At 40.5% G+C, this 16264-nt stretch overlaps 2 protein-coding genes across 3 annotated transcripts in view; both read left to right on the top strand.

Annotated features, from left to right (window-relative positions):
• Positions 1-7945, top strand: part of LOC120946873 (trypsin-like) — a 50582-nt gene extending 42637 nt beyond the window's left edge. The window contains exons 1-5 of one of the 2 annotated variants that reach the window (XM_040361683.1): positions 3774-3884; positions 4070-4220; positions 4310-4563; positions 6347-6483; positions 7675-7945. In XM_040361683.1, coding sequence (XP_040217617.1) covers positions 3845-3884; positions 4070-4220; positions 4310-4563; positions 6347-6483; positions 7675-7824 — 732 coding nt within the window. In that variant the 5' untranslated portion in view covers positions 3774-3844 and the 3' untranslated portion in view covers positions 7825-7945. Of the gene's footprint in view, positions 1-3773; positions 3885-4069; positions 4221-4309; positions 4564-6346; positions 6484-7674 lie in introns of those variants that run through there. The other variant, XM_040361681.1, reaches the window with a different exon arrangement.
• Positions 1-16264, top strand: part of LOC120946879 (trypsin-like) — a 143787-nt gene that overhangs the window by 80654 nt on the left and 46869 nt on the right. The gene's annotated exons all lie outside the window — the stretch shown is intronic.

Below are 16264 nucleotides of genomic sequence, written 5' to 3'. Positions count from 1 at the left end.
GCAACTCAAAATGGTACTGAATAGTTTGTTGGGCCCCAATGTGCTTGTATACATGCCTGACAACATTAGGGCATGCTCCTAATGAGACGACGGATGGTGTGCTGGGGTATTTCCTCCCAGATCTGGACCAAAACAACACCAAGCTCCTGAACAGACTGAGGTGCAACCTGGCAGTGTTGGTTGGACCGAAACATAATGCCCCAGTTGTTTTCTATTGGGTTTGGGTCAGGCAAGCATGGGGGCCATTCAAGGGTATCAATTCTGTCATCCTCCAGGAACTGGCTGCATACTCTCGCCACAGGAGACTAGACATTGTCATACACCAGGAGGAAACCAGGACCCCCAGGGTGAACCTGCTCTCATCTGTGAAAAGCACAGGGCGCCAGTGGTGGACCTACCAATTCTGGTGTTCAATAGAAAAAGCTAAATATTCTTTCAGGTTCATCGTAAGATCTGAACCTGGTGCAGAGTTGGGATGAGTGAGGCGGGGTCTGAGTGCCTATTCCTGGTTGCTATATTCTAATTCTTTGTTCCCCTTTTAATGTTTTTTCCTATTTATTTATTTTTAGTTTTTTTGTATTTTTCTCCCATTTTTTTCTCTCTCTTCCTACCAATCCTTATAATGTGATGTGCTTTATACACTGGCTATCCCTTTTAGGGGCCCAACAATTCGAGTGGTTCAGTGTAGTACTTTATCTCTTATTAAAGACAGGTTCTTGTACTGGAATACTATACCCAATAACACTTTTTTATGAGTTTAATTTTATTATTGGTATGAACAATTTCAATAAATTTAGATTAATCACAATGGCAAAATGCCAATCGAGCTGCACAGTGCCAAGCAGTGAGCACAAAGCTCACTAGAGGACGTCAGGCTCTCAGGCCACTCTCATGAAGTCTGTTTCTGATTGTTTGGTCAGAGACATTCACACCAGTGGCCTGCTGATGGTTATTTTATAGGGCTCTGACAGTGCTTATCATGTACCTCCTTGCACAAAGGAGCAGATACCGGTCCTGCTGATGTGTTAAGGACCTTCTACAGCTCTGTCCAGCTCTCCTAGAGTAACTGCCTGTCTCCTGGAATCTCCTCCATGCTCTTGAGACTGTGCTGGGAGACACAGCAAACCTTCTGGCAATGACACGTATTGATGTGCCATCCTGGAGGAGTTGGTGCAACCTCTATAGGGTCCAAGTATCGCCTCATACTACACTGTACCAGTAGTGACACTGACCCTAGCCAAATGCAAAACTAATGAAAAACAGTCAGATAAGATATGTAGGGGGGAAAAAATGTCAGACACCTCCACCTGAAAAATCATTCCTGTTTTGGAGGTCGTCTCTTTTTTGAACTTTTAGGGCACCTGTTTTTAATTTCATTAACACCAATGCAGCTGAAAATGATTAACAACCTACTCTGCTACTTAACTGACCAAATTAATATCCCAGGAGTTTAATTCACTAAGCCCTGGTTCACATTGGTAAGATTTGACATGCGATTTTACATGTCATATCGCATTTCGGCATCCTAATTTGTGCTACGCTGCGGCGCTGCACCAATTTCGAAAAGTAGTTTCTGTACTACTTTTTGTGATTTCGGGCTGCGATTTACATTGACATCTGTGCAGAAACCTGCAAAGATGTCTCTGAAATTGCGGCCGAAATCGGGACTGACAAGCGGGAGTGAAATCGTGCGAGTTCAGCTGAACTTGCACAGCTTCATTCCTGCAGCCCAGTGTGAACCTGGGCTCAGAGGCGGCTCTCTAATTAGGCAAATTAGGCGATGATCAATGCTAATGTCTCAGTTATGCATCAGTGCCTGAGCCCGCCCTACAGCCAGCATGGTAAAGTTGCAACCATACATTTATGAACCATGTACTGTTTTTAATACTTTTTTGAAAGAGAAATTCTGGTTAATTACAGCCCCTATTCACTATTCCTCATTTCAGCTCCTTTGCGCTGTCAGCCTTATTTGTTTTCAGGATTTATTTTTTAAATACGCCCCAGAAAAAGATTTTAAATACGTTTGTATAGATATTTAAAGAAGAAAGAGAAGAAGAAAACGTAATATCAAGAAACATTTTGCTGTTAACTCAGGGTCTAATACTATAGGGGGTATCAACAAAGGGGGTATATTTACATAGTGGGTTGAGGAATGTGTCAGCTTTCAACCCAAAAGATTACTGGTAGCCAACATATGGATGTATTTAGAGCTATGCTTGAGAGTTATGCAAATAATATGGACATAACAGTTTTGCCTGTGAGACTCAGGAGAAGTACATTTATTAAAAAATGAATATACTATAAAGTGCTAACAAGATGGTACTTAGTACCGGCTAGGGTAGCAAAATATGCGCAAAATTATTCTGCGCAATGTTTTAGGGGATGTTCTGATACAGGTACATATCATCCATCATATTTGGTGGTCGTGTCCGAAGGCGCTGACGTTTTGGACAGAGATTTTTAATATAGCAAGTATATTGACAAAAAAGACAATTCCTTTAGACCTCAAAACAGCATTGCTCAACTTGAAACCTGATAATATAACACATATGCATTTTAAACTGCTATTGCAGCTCTTCACAGCAGCAAAGCAGACATTAGCAAAGGCCTGGAAATCTCCTAATCTGATAGTGAACGAAGTGAAAGAAAGGATATAAAAATCTATGACCTATGCTAAAATGACGGCAATAGATACGGACACGATCACCAAGTTTGAGAGAATATGGAAACCTTGGATTACATATGCAATGCCAATATCCTTTAATAATGAAGTACTTATGCCATGGTAGCCTAAGCATTACAATTACCTACTGTACTTTTTAGCCAGTTTCAGTGGAACTCGGCCTAGTCCTGCAGACTCTTTTATTTAACCCCCCGCCTTTTTTTTTTTTCATTATTTCTTTCTATTTTTTTATTTACTATTATATTTTCGAAACTCTCGTTATTAGCATTATATTTATTTGTACTAGCCAAAATTCTAAATTGGGAATTTATTAATACAAGACGTTATTGTAATGCGAGTCGCTTTATAGCTTCTTGCATATATGTTATTAACTTTTTTTTTCAAATATTGTATCAGTTAAATCTTCATTGGATTAGTATACTCTTGTATATGCGCAAAGGAGTTTCTCCCTTATGTATTGTATTTGTTATATGTTACTTGTACAATTTTCTCTGAATCACATAATAAAGATATTTTGACAAGGAAAAAATGAATATACCTTAAAAATAGAGGCTGTACATCGGAATAAAAACTATATAAATGGCCAAACTCACAGAAAAGGTCACCGGATCCGAAATGGATGCGTTGGCATGGCGTCAGCATGCAAGGGTCCTTCCTATGCGTTTTGTGCGCATTCACATCATCAGGGGATCCATCTACAGATGCGACCCTTGCATGCTGACATTACGGCGCTGCATCCATTTTGGATCCAATGGCCTTTTCTGTGAGTTTGGCCATTTATATGTTTTTTTACATATAAACATAATCTTACAAACATCACTTAATACTTTATTCTGTAAAAGTGGAAATCATCTTTATTAAAAGACGATCTTATCATATTAAAACAATTTGATCTGTTGGCCTTTGAAGGTAAAATGGAATAGTGTGAAAATATACTAAATTAACAGGATTCAACAAATTTACTAACATTACTGATGGTGGAAGTTTCTGATAGTATGGAAAAAAACATTCTGATAAAACTGTGTATACATTAACCTGAACATTTCTTATTGACTCAGCTGGCCAGTGTACAGGTGGGAGGAATGGGGTGGGGGGTCCTGGTAAAAACATATAAATACCTACATTATTAGCAACAAATTGTTCACTGGTAAAATCGACACCATGAAATTCCTTCTGATCTGTGTGCTCCTCGGGGCAGCTGGTGAGTATACATTGTGTATATGTGTAAATATATATATATATATATATATATATATATATATATATATATATATATATTATGTCTATTTTTTTTTTATTATAATTTTTTTTTTATATGAACGTAAACTTAATATATCCCTTTGCGTAGGCTCTCTATATGTAATCAGTACATGTTGTGTTTTACAGCTGCCTTGGATGATGACAAGATCGTCGGAGGATATACCTGTGGCGCCTACTCTCAGCCCTGGCAGGTATCTCTGAACTCCGGATATCACTTCTGTGGTGGATCCCTCATCAACTCCCTGTGGGTGGTCTCTGCTGCTCACTGCTACAAGGCGTAAGTGCACTTTTTACTGGCTTCTATCAAGAATTCCTTTGATTAGGATGCAAATATATACTGATTTCATTGAATTTTTCTCTATACAGGAGCATGCAGGTCAGACTCGGAGAGCACAACATTGCTGTCTCTGAGGGCACCGAGCAGTTCATCAACTCTGCCAAGGTCATCAGAAATGCTGCATACAACTCCAGAACCCTGGATAACGACATCATGTTGGTCAAGCTGGCCTCTCCAGCCACCCTCAACTCCTACGTCAAGAGCGTGCCTCTGCCCGGTGGTTGCGCTGCTGCTGGCACTAACTGTGTGATCTCCGGATGGGGCAATACCCTTAGCAGTGGAAGTAAGTCAACATCACTGTAACATCATCTATTATTGATATTAAATGAGTATAAGCTTCTCTAGTAAATTTGCCATGATTAGAACATTTATGCAAAATGTAAGAATGAAACTGCCAATCACCATAGACAATCCAGGTGTGAATCATAGAGGTGATTAAACCCCGGTGGGCGGGGTTGAAACACGCCAGGGGGCATGGTCCAAGGGGCGACATTTTGATTGAGGCTTTTACATGTATACATTCACACCAGGATCGGCTATGGTGAGTGGTGGTTTCATGCTTAATTAGTTTTTCTTGCTAACCTTAGTGAAAAAGGGATTCTACAACTCAGCCTGGAATGGCACGGAATGGAACCTGGAATGGACTTATTTAGGCAAAATTATTACTTTGAGGAACAAATCCCAAAAAACATAGTTCTGGGAAGTTAAAATGTAATTAAGCATGTCTCTACCCCTCCAGTAATAAAGGATCCAGTGCTTGTTTTGTCAATGGGTAGGAATAACTCAAAGTAATGTTTAACTTAATCCCGCTATCTTCTTCTATGAGGTTATATTTGTGGTGACCAGCCCTACAAAGCCTCTCTTCTTGCCAATTCTCTGACTGGTCTTGTCACTGCCACTCTTGCTGGGTTCATCATGTACACTGCAGGGCCACCCTAATGATCAGTGGCCATGTCATCAGGGTGGCTGGTGGAAGGAGTGCCCCACCACATGTCCTGGGATAAGATAGATATTACTCTGTATTATACAATGCCCTAGAATAGAAATTAAGAACTGGATCCTTCAAGAGCTGGGAGGGGGTAGTTTTAGTTAGACTAAAAATAATAAAGTAGAAAAACAATAAGAAATACATTCTGAAATGTTTTTAAAACTTGGAACAAGTGTCCGCTTTGGGAGATTTCCCTTCTTCCCGTTCTGTAAGCCATTAACATTTTTGGATTTATCACCATTTTCAGTCCCAGTGACAATGGTCTTCAGGAAAAATAAAGAGGGTGAATGTCTTTAGCGAGAACACAGACAGCAATAAATCCTGAAGAATGTTTTATTCCCCCACCCCCACCCATCTATCAAAAAAGTTTTGACTACACAATGTTGACTGCTTCTTTTTAACTGAAAATATACACAGGCCTCTATAACTAGAAGAGGGGTGGGGTGATGGGTCAGCTGTGTATGTGTAATCTCATCTTCTAATTAGAGTTATCTAAGACATAGGCTGTATAAATTATTGACAACATAGTATCCCCTCTAACCACTAATGCCACCAACAACTAATGGACTTTATTGGGAGATACACAATTAAAATTAACAAGTTTATTATAGTTCACCTAAAAAAACAGATAACACCATAAAATACTAGGAACAAACGTAAAGTCCCCAGAAGTCTAATATACTCATCAATACCCAATACTGGATTGAAAAGCAGAACACCTACAATATTTTACATATGTAACTTGGAAGTAGGCAGTGTCACATTAATATGTGACACTGCCTACTTCCAATTTACATATGTAAAACATTGTAGGTGTTCTGCTTTTGGACAAGCTTATGCTTGTCCAAATTCAGATGTCAAATTCACAACATAGTTGTAAGTCACCTTGGAATATCCACAAAAGCACCACCTGCTGGCTGCCAATGGTAAATATGATAATATAGAATTAGAATTGTTTAATATTTCTCTGGCTAAAAATGTATAATGCAAGTTTTTGTCTTTTTTTTAACACAATTTGTTCTTTCTCCTTTTGTTGTCAGTCAATATTTTATTAACTATAATTTGTTTTAAATTTTAGCCAACATGCCTAACCTCCTGCAGTGTTTGAACGCCCCCATCCTGACCGCTAGCCAGTGCAGCAACGCCTACCCCGGAGAGATTACCGGCAACATGATCTGCGTTGGCTACCTGGAGGGAGGCAAGGATTCCTGCCAGGTAATTGCCACAACTTATCAACATTTTTGGATATATAGTTGTACTGTTCAAATAAACTCAAATAAACTACTAGTAGTTTTTGTAAGAGAATTTTTTTTTTTTATATTAGTTTAAATATATAAAAAAAATATATATATTTAATGTATAGTCCAAATGTTTAGGAGAAGTTTTGAAATTAGATTAAAGATATTTCTTCCCAAGTGAATACATAGTAAAACTGATATTGTTTAGCAATTTTTCAGAGTAGATAGAAAAGCAACTAATAAAGTTATGGCAATATGGAAAAAATTGCATCTTAAAGTATAACCAAACCCAAAAATAATATGTAATGGGGTTGACTTACTAAAATCGGAGAGTGCAAAATCTGGTGCAGCTCTGCAAAAAAAAAAAACAATCAGGTTAAGCCTAGGTTCTCTCGCATAATTTCAATCCGGCAATGTATCCTGATTTAGGGGGTGATTTTAAGAACATCTATGCGGGTTCCTGCACAGATGTCAATACAAATCGCCTACCAAAGTCACCAAAAGTAGTGCAGGAACTACTTTTGGGAAGTGTGTGGTGCCGCAAAGTCGGCGCCTCACCGATTCGGACAGTGCCGCCAATTTAGCATGTGAATTGACATGTCTAATCGCCTGCCAAATTGTACCAATGTGAACCTAGGCTCATGCTAAAATTAGAAGCTGATTGGCTACCATGCACAGCTGCACTCTCCAATTTTAGTAAATCAACCCCAATACCTTTTAGCTTACCAGTCCAAAGGTATGGTGGCTGCATTATTTTTCAGGTTAAGAATGTTGTTTTGTTTTGTTTTGTTTTTAGCAAATATAGGAATTAACTGTTGATCCTGCCAGACATCCAGTGTCCTTGTCACTTCCTGTGAAATAAACTGGAAGCAAACACAGTCTTATCTTGCTTGTGTAAGCTACTAATCCCATCGCCCCACTTGTAATAGCAAATGTAGGCCTGCTTGAAATCCAGCCTTGATGGCTATCATGGCTCCTTCCATAGATACAGTAGAGGTAATGAGTTTAGCCACCCAGGGACATGAAGGGTTTAATCTCCTGGATTACCAGGTGGAAATATAAATAAACTAACTTGAAAAAATGAAAACCAACACATCCACCACATCTAAATAGTTATAACTTACCATAATTCTCCCAGAGTTCTAAAAAATGCTTTTTCTATTTTCAGGGTGACTCTGGTGGCCCCGTGGTGTGTAATGGACAGCTCCAGGGTATTGTCTCCTGGGGATACGGCTGTGCCCTGAGGAACTACCCCGGTGTCTACACCAAGGTCTGCAACTACAACTCCTGGATCGCCAGCACTCAGGCTGCCAACTGAACTTCCAACTGAAATACTTATTCAGATCATTCTATTCTCTGCTTCTAGAAAACATCAAATGATGTGCTAGGCTCAGACTTTACACCTACATTCTGTAATGACTGAATAAACATATTTCTTTGTATAAAATAGTTTTGTTTGTTTTATATATTACTGTAACTATTGGTTCTTCAATTACTGCTCGTCTTGGCCACAGAAGTATGGGCCACAACAAAAACAACATATCCAATGTAGTCTGTCACTAGCACCAAAGGTGGAGCCTTTATTAAACACCCTTCATACATTAAAATGATTTTTAGTAATAATCATTCCATTAAATATAATGCATGTTGGGGGTGGAAGTAGAGTTATTTGGTAAAAGGACGGACAGCAGTAGCTTTAAGGGGTAACTTTACTTTAATGAGGGAAATAATTGCAAATATAAAAATAAAAACTAAGCATATACAGTACAATTGCTACAGCAGAGCTCAGAGGCAAGTAGGAAGAAGCAGCGCAATGAGCCAATAAGTTGTGCTGCAGTGCATAGATGCTGATGGTAGGAGAGAGTAGGGGGAGATTTGTTTACACCTTTTGCTTTGATGCACCTCAAATCTACTTAGCTAAAAGTTTGGTTGAGGGTTTAATACAGTTGACTTGATGGCCAGTTGCAAGTCAATATCCTAAACCAGTGGTCTCCAGGGGCTGAATGCGACCCTTTGCTTGCCTTTATAAGGCACTAGGGGCCCTTTTCCTCCCACTGATGCTAGACACTATTCCTCCCAACAATGTGGAATAATTCCTGATAGTGACACCAGTGATGTAGCACGATTCCTCCCACTGACACCAATGATGGAGCAATCTTCCTCCCACTGACACCAATGATTGGGCACTATTGATCTTTTATTGAAAAGAATCAGGTAACCAATTTTATACAAAAGTATAAAACAAAACCATAGTGCAAAACTTCAACAGAAATCAAAGGAATACACATCCATGTTCAGAATACAGTATATACAATATATACATAGTCCACTACCAAAACATTTTTAGAAAACTATTTACATAAAGCAGCAGAGAAGGCCTAAGAGGCACAACCCATCACCTATGTACGCAGCCATTTATCAAAAATTTATCAAAACAATTATAATAATCTAGGGTGATAAGAGACAGACAGCCACACCCGGTGAAGAGACACCTGGCAGTCAGGGAGGCTTGAAACCCTTCCACGCATTCAACCAAGCCCCCTGACCCCGCTTGTCTCTCTCAAGCTCCCGAATCTTCCCCACCTCATGCAAAATGTCATACACCACCACCTCAACAGGAAGTTTTTTTGCCGAATGCTGACCTGACACTGTGCGTTCCAGGTGAAATAACGGACTACTAGGCTAACTAAAAAAAGTGTATCCAAACAAAAAACTTCACCAGTATTGAATGCTCTGTACACCCACTCAGCATAACCCAGCCTGGAGAGGAAAGGAACACGAGCACCCGTCCCACCTGTTTGTACACCTCTATGTTAAAAGGGCAACGAAGCAGAAAATGGTCCATAGTCTCCTCCTCATCTGCACACTCCTCCCGAAGACAGCTACGATCCATCCCACTGCGGAATTTCAAATTTCCCCGAACATAGATCCTCCCATGGAAGCACAACCAGGCCAGAGCATTTGACACAGTTCCTCACAAACGGCTTATGGGTAAGGTAAAGTCTACAGGCTTGCAAAAATCTGTTTGTAGTTAAATGGATAGAAAACTAACTAAAGACCGAATTCAGAGAGTAGTGGTTAGTGATTCATACTCTGAATGGTCTTAGGTCATCAGTTGGGTACACCAAGGTTCAGTGTTGGGACCCTTACTTTTTAAAATATTTATAAATGATATGGGGTTTGGGATTAAAAGTACCATTCCAGTCTTTGCAGATGACACCAAGTTATGCAGTGGAATAACAACCTTACAGGATGTCTCCAACTTACAAGCCAACCTAAATGCACTGGGCAACTATGTGGCAAATGAGGTTTATTGTTGATAAATGTAAAGTTATGCACTTGGGGGCTAAGAATATACATGCATCATACATACTAGGAGGTGTGCAACTGGGGGAATCAATGGTGGAGAAGAATATGGGTGTTCTGGTAGAGCATAAGCCTAATAACAGCGTGCAATGCCAAGCCGTGGTTTCCAAAGCAAGCAAAATTATTTCTTGTATTAAGAGAGGTATAGACTCTAGAGGGAGAGATAGCATTTTTTCCCCTGTACAAATCATTAGTAAGACCTCATCTGGAATACCCAGTTCAGTTTTGGGCACCAGTTCACAAAAAGGATATCTGGAACTAGAGAAAGTGCAGAGAAGGACAACTAAACTGAAAAGAGACATGGAGGAGCTCAGCTATGAGGAAAGATTAGAGGAACTGAATTTATTCTCTCTTGAGAAGAGGAGATTCAACACGTACTAATACATAAGTGGTCCATATAATGAACTTGGTGTTGAGTTATTCACCTTAAGGTCATCACAGAGGACAAGGGAGCACTCGTCACGTCTAGAGGAAATGAGATTTGATCTCCAAATGCAGAAAAACTTCTTCACAGTAAGAGCTATGAAATGTGGAATATACTCTTTCAAGAGCTATTTTTGCCAGCTCAGTAGATCATTTAAAAAATGGACTGGATTCTTTCCTAGATACGCATAATATAACTGGATACTAAAGTTGATCCAGGGAATAACTGATTGCATGTTGAGGGATCAAGAAGGTTCCCCCCCCCCCCCACTGGAGCAAATTGGATCATGCTTAATGATGTTTTTTTGCCTTCCTCTGGATTAACTGTGGGTATAGGATTGTGTGTGTTTTATTCTGTGCTGCTGTGTAAAGGGGGACTGTGGACACTGATATAAAGGGGGGACTGGAATGTAAAGGGAGATTGTGGTGTGAAGGGGGGCTGAGGAATGACTCTGTGAACATCACATTGTCAATAACCCCCCCCTGAAAAAATTGGCTGCTGCAAAACCAGTCCCTGGTACTAAAAAGGTTGGGGGCCACTACTATAGCAGATGATCAGAGATTGTGGACACACTACAGTGTATAGTCAGAGACTGTAGGCATGCTATAAATGTTGGTTTGACACTGAGGACATGCTACAGTAGAAGGCCCAACGCCTTGTCAATGTACAGAAGTCAGAAGCCAGAGACAACACCATTAGGGCTTTAAATCTCCACCATTGGCTTACAATCTATAAAACCCAGGGCGTTTTTTGTCCCTAGACGCGGAGAAGGCGTTCGACAGGGTGGCCTGGGACTACATGCATGAGGTTTTGAAAACGATCAGCCTTTACTCTCTAGCTACTTAGACTCAGCACGTACAGCCTGGGAGTCTGATCTCCAGGTCTCCCTGAATAATGAGGATTGGGCTCTTATTAATGAATATACCCACAAGGGATCCCTTAATGTTGCTATCCAGGAAAACTGCAACAAAATCGAAACACGTTGGTATAAGACTCCGGCTCGCCTACACAAATTTTCTCCAGCCATCCCAGACACATGCTGGAGATGCAGGAGAGCGAAGGGGACCATGCGCCACATATGGTGGGACTGTGATTCCCTTCAGCCATTTTGGAAAGAGGTGCATGAGATTATTGCACATGTTACTACTTATACTCTAGATTACTCCCCAGCACAGTACCTCTTGCATCATACGCGTTTAACCAGAACTGAATACTATAAATCCCTTGCCATGCATATAGTGAAAGCGGCGCGACTTTGCATTTCGGTACATTGGCGATCCACACACACTCCGACGATTAGGGAATGGTTCATGAAGATTTCTAAAATAGAAGAAATGGAAAAGCTAGTTCACATTTCCCAAGAGCGTATTCAGAAATTTACGAACATGTGGGCATGCTGGACCCATTTTAAATCAACCCAACGCTTTCGGGCCCATAACTCCTAGACTAAAGCTAATGCTGGCCTAGACATATCAAGTGAGCATTGTGGAGCCCAACCTATGTGGCTGCATTGGTGGATGACCGCTGGCACTGATGACCCCTTTGCCCTGACCCTTCCCCCCCTCCCCCCTTTTTTTTCTCTCTCTATCTCTCTCTTCTCTCTCTCTCCACTTTCCTACTCTTTCTTTCCTCAAAAAGGCAACTCATATTGTGTTATCATCAACGGTCCTACTGCTACATTCTACCAATCCCAGATTGTGGGATTGGAATATTGGCGGGCCTACTAGCCTTATAGTATTTATGCTATATTAATATGCCCTATAAATTCACATAATCATATGTTAATGTATTCTCATTGTATGTATGGCCTGATATTATGTATTTTCTCAATAACATTCTTTATGGGGGAAAAAAAAAAACAGAGAATGTGAACATGCTACATTGGATAGTCAGAGACTGTGAGCATGTTGCAGTAAATGGTTCAAGACCATGAACATTTTACAAAAGATGGTCAAAAAATGCAGCCATGCTTCAGGAGATGGCTGGAGACTGTGAACATGTTACATGGGATGGCCCACCACCGTGGACAATGTACAGTGAGTGGGTGGCCAGAGACTGCAGACATGCTATACCAAGTGGTCTTAACATGGTTGTAAATGATCACCTTGTAAAACAACCCATTCAGTTTAAAATAGAAATGAAAGGCAAAACATTTGTGTATAGATATAAAAAACTTTATGAATACCTCTGTTTTCCCTTTTTCTTAAGTGATCACATTCCCTCTGTTCTCAGTTGCATAGGCAAGAAGAAAAAGCAGTACACTGATCTGTACAGTAAAAGGCAGTACGGGGGGAGCAGCAGTCAGGACGAGTGGACACTGGAGGAGAGCAAGCTGAGTATTCCACATAGCTAGAGAACTGACCACGGAATGTTCGCCTGTTTAGTGCTGTCAACTTTTAATAGGAAAGCAGCAGAGGGACTAGTAGGAAAACCAAGGATTTCATGCAAAGGAAACAATACAAAGAGAACAGAACACTTTGTCATGCAAGTGCATGGTACAGCAGGCACATCAGAAATATGAAATATTGGGTTTACAGATACATTTTAAACTGTGGACATGATATAGTAGATGTTCTGAGACTGTGAACATGCTACAGTAATTTCTGCAGGTTGGATACTTTAGCCATCTGTCTTCCTAAGTTTCAAAAATACATTTCAGCACCTGTACACCTTACCTTCTATTTCTGTACGTGGATTATGCCTCTAATGCAAATAAAATTTGGCAATGAGCAATTGAGCATATGTGAGTTCTGACACTTGGAAGGTATGATGGCTTAAACCGGTGGGGAAATTCAAACAAGCTGTACAGCTGTGTTCAGATAAAGCTTAAAGTTGACACGGCCAACACAGAAGTTCCCCGCTGCGCGCTCGGGAGCGCGCGCGGGGAACGAGGAAAGGGGCGGCCGTAAAAAGACGGCGTCCCAGAGAAGTAGAGCCACCCTGCGGCCGTATATAGTCGTACGGCCGCCGGGAAGTGGTTAATACAAAGAATTAAGACTATTCACAAATTTAGGCTAACTGGACCTATTTACAATTGATATTCTTTTAAAGTTTGGAAATAAAATAATTGTGATCTGATTTTTACAGGCTTCCTGGATTTGTTTGGAACCATTCTTAAAAAAATGGAACATGAGATCTCAATGGGGATAAATATAATGCTGGATATCTATACTGATATGAACAGAGTAATATGTGTGGAAAGGATGCCACATCGTTTGATGGAAATAAAAACGACAGAGCGCTGAAGTCAAAGACACCATAAAAAAAAGTGAAAAAATTATGCAGCAGGCTAGTCCATTTTGATGACATTTAATTGCAGCAACTCAAAATGGTACTGAATAGTTTGTTGGGCCCCAATGTGCTTGTATACATGCCTGACAACATTAGGGCATGCTCCTAATGAGACGACGGATGGTGTGCTGGGGTATTTCCTCCCAGATCTGGACCAAAGCAACACCAAGCTCCTGAACAGACTGAGGTGCAACCTGGCAGTGTTGGTTGGACCGAAACATAATGCCCCAGTTGTTTTCTATTGGGTTTGGGTCAGGCAAGCATGGGGGCCATTCAAGGGTATCAATTCTGTCATCCTCCAGGAACTGGCTGCATACTCTCGCCACAGGAGACTAGACATTGTCATACACCAGGAGGAAACCAGGACCCCCAGGGTGAACCTGCTCTCATCTGTGAAAAGCACAGGGCGCCAGTGGTGGACCTACCAATTCTGGTGTTCAATAGAAAAAGCTAAATATTCTTTCAGGTTCATCGTAAGATCTGAACCTGGTGCAGAGTTGGGATGAGTGAGGCGGGGTCTGAGTGCCTATTCCTGGTTGCTATATTCTAATTCTTTGTTCCCCTTTTAATGTTTTTTCCTATTTATTTATTTTTAGTTTTTTTGTATTTTTCTCCCATTTTTTTCTCTCTCTTCCTACCAATCCTTATAATGTGATGTGCTTTATACACTGGCTATCCCTTTTAGGGGCCCAACAATTCGAGTGGTTCAGTGTAGTACTTTATCTCTTATTAAAGACAGGTTCTTGTACTGGAATACTATACCCAATAACACTTTTTTATGAGTTTAATTTTATTATTGGTATGAACAATTTCAATAAATTTAGATTAATCACAATGGCAAAATGCCAATCGAGCTGCACAGTGCCAAGCAGTGAGCACAAAGCTCACTAGAGGACGTCAGGCTCTCAGGCCACTCTCATGAAGTCTGTTTCTGATTGTTTGGTCAGAGACATTCACACCAGTGGCCTGCTGATGGTTATTTTATAGGGCTCTGACAGTGCTTATCATGTACCTCCTTGCACAAAGGAGCAGATACCGGTCCTGCTGATGTGTTAAGGACCTTCTACAGCTCTGTCCAGCTCTCCTAGAGTAACTGCCTGTCTCCTGGAATCTCCTCCATGCTCTTGAGACTGTGCTGGGAGACACAGCAAACCTTCTGGCAATGACACGTATTGATGTGCCATCCTGGAGGAGTTGGTGCAACCTCTATAGGGTCCAAGTATCGCCTCATACTACCAGCAGTGACACTGACCCTAGCCAAATGCAAAACTAATGAAAAACAGTCAGATAAGATATGTAGGGGGGAAAAAATGTCAGACACCTCCACCTGAAAAATCATTCCTGTTTTGGAGGTCGTCTCTTTTTTGAACTTTTAGGGCACCTGTTTTTAATTTCATTAACACCAATGCAGCTGAAAATGATTAACAACCTACTCTGCTACTTAACTGACCAAATTAATATCCCAGGAGTTTAATTCACTAAGCCCTGGTTCACATTGGTAAGATTTGACATGCGATTTTACATGTCATATCGCATTTCGGCATCCTAATTTGTGCTACGCTGCGGCGCTGCACCAATTTCGAAAAGTAGTTTCTGTACTACTTTTTGTGATTTCGGGCTGCGATTTACATTGACATCTGTGCAGAAACCTGCAAAGATGTCTCTGAAATTGCGGCCGAAATCGGGACTGACAAGCGGGAGTGAAATCGTGCGAGTTCAGCTGAACTTGCACAGCTTCATTCCTGCAGCCCAGTGTGAACCTGGGCTCAGAGGCGGCTCTCTAATTAGGCAAATTAGGCGATGATCAATACTAATGTCTCAGTTATGCATCAGTGCCTGAGCCCGCCCTACAGCCAGCATGGTAAAGTTGCAACCATACATTTATGAACCATGTACTGTTTTTAATACTTTTTTGAAAGAGAAATTCTGGTTAATTACAGCCCCTATTCACTATTCCTCATTTCAGCTCCTTTGCGCTGTCAGCCTTATTTGTTTTCAGGATTTATTTTTTAAATACGCCCCAGAAAAAGATTTTAAATACGTTTGTATAGATATTTAAAGAAGAAAGAGAAGAAGAAAACGTAATATCAAGAAACATTTTGCTGTTAACTCAGGGTCTAATACTATAAGGGGTATCAACAAAGGGGGTATATTTACATAGTGGGTTGAGGAATGTGTCAGCTTTCAACCCAAAAGATTACTGGTAGCCAACATATGGATGTATTTAGAGCTATGCTTGAGAGTTATGCAAATAATATGGACATAACAGTTTTGCCTGTGAGACTCAGGAGAAGTACATTTATTAAAAAATGAATATACTATAAAGTGCTAACAAGATGGTACTTAGTACCGGCTAGGGTAGCAAAATATGCGCAAAATTATTCTGCGCAATGTTTTAGGGGATGTTCTGATACAGGTACATATCATCCATCATATTTGGTGGTCGTGTCCGAAGGCGCTGACGTTTTGGACAGAGATTTTTAATATAGCAAGTATATTGACAAAAAAGACAATTCCTTTAGACCTCAAAACAGCATTGCTCAACTTGAAACCTGATAATATAACACATATGCATTTTAAACTGCTATTGCAGCTCTTCACAGCAGCAAAGCAGACATTAGCAAAGGCCTGGAAATCTCCTAATCTGATAGTGAACGAAGTGAAAGAAAGGATATAA

The sequence above is a fragment of the Rana temporaria genome, chromosome 8 (assembly GCF_905171775.1).
Source record: "Rana temporaria chromosome 8, aRanTem1.1, whole genome shotgun sequence".
Taxonomy (NCBI): domain Eukaryota; kingdom Metazoa; phylum Chordata; class Amphibia; order Anura; family Ranidae; genus Rana; species Rana temporaria.
This window is presented reverse-complemented; position numbering and strand designations above follow the sequence as displayed.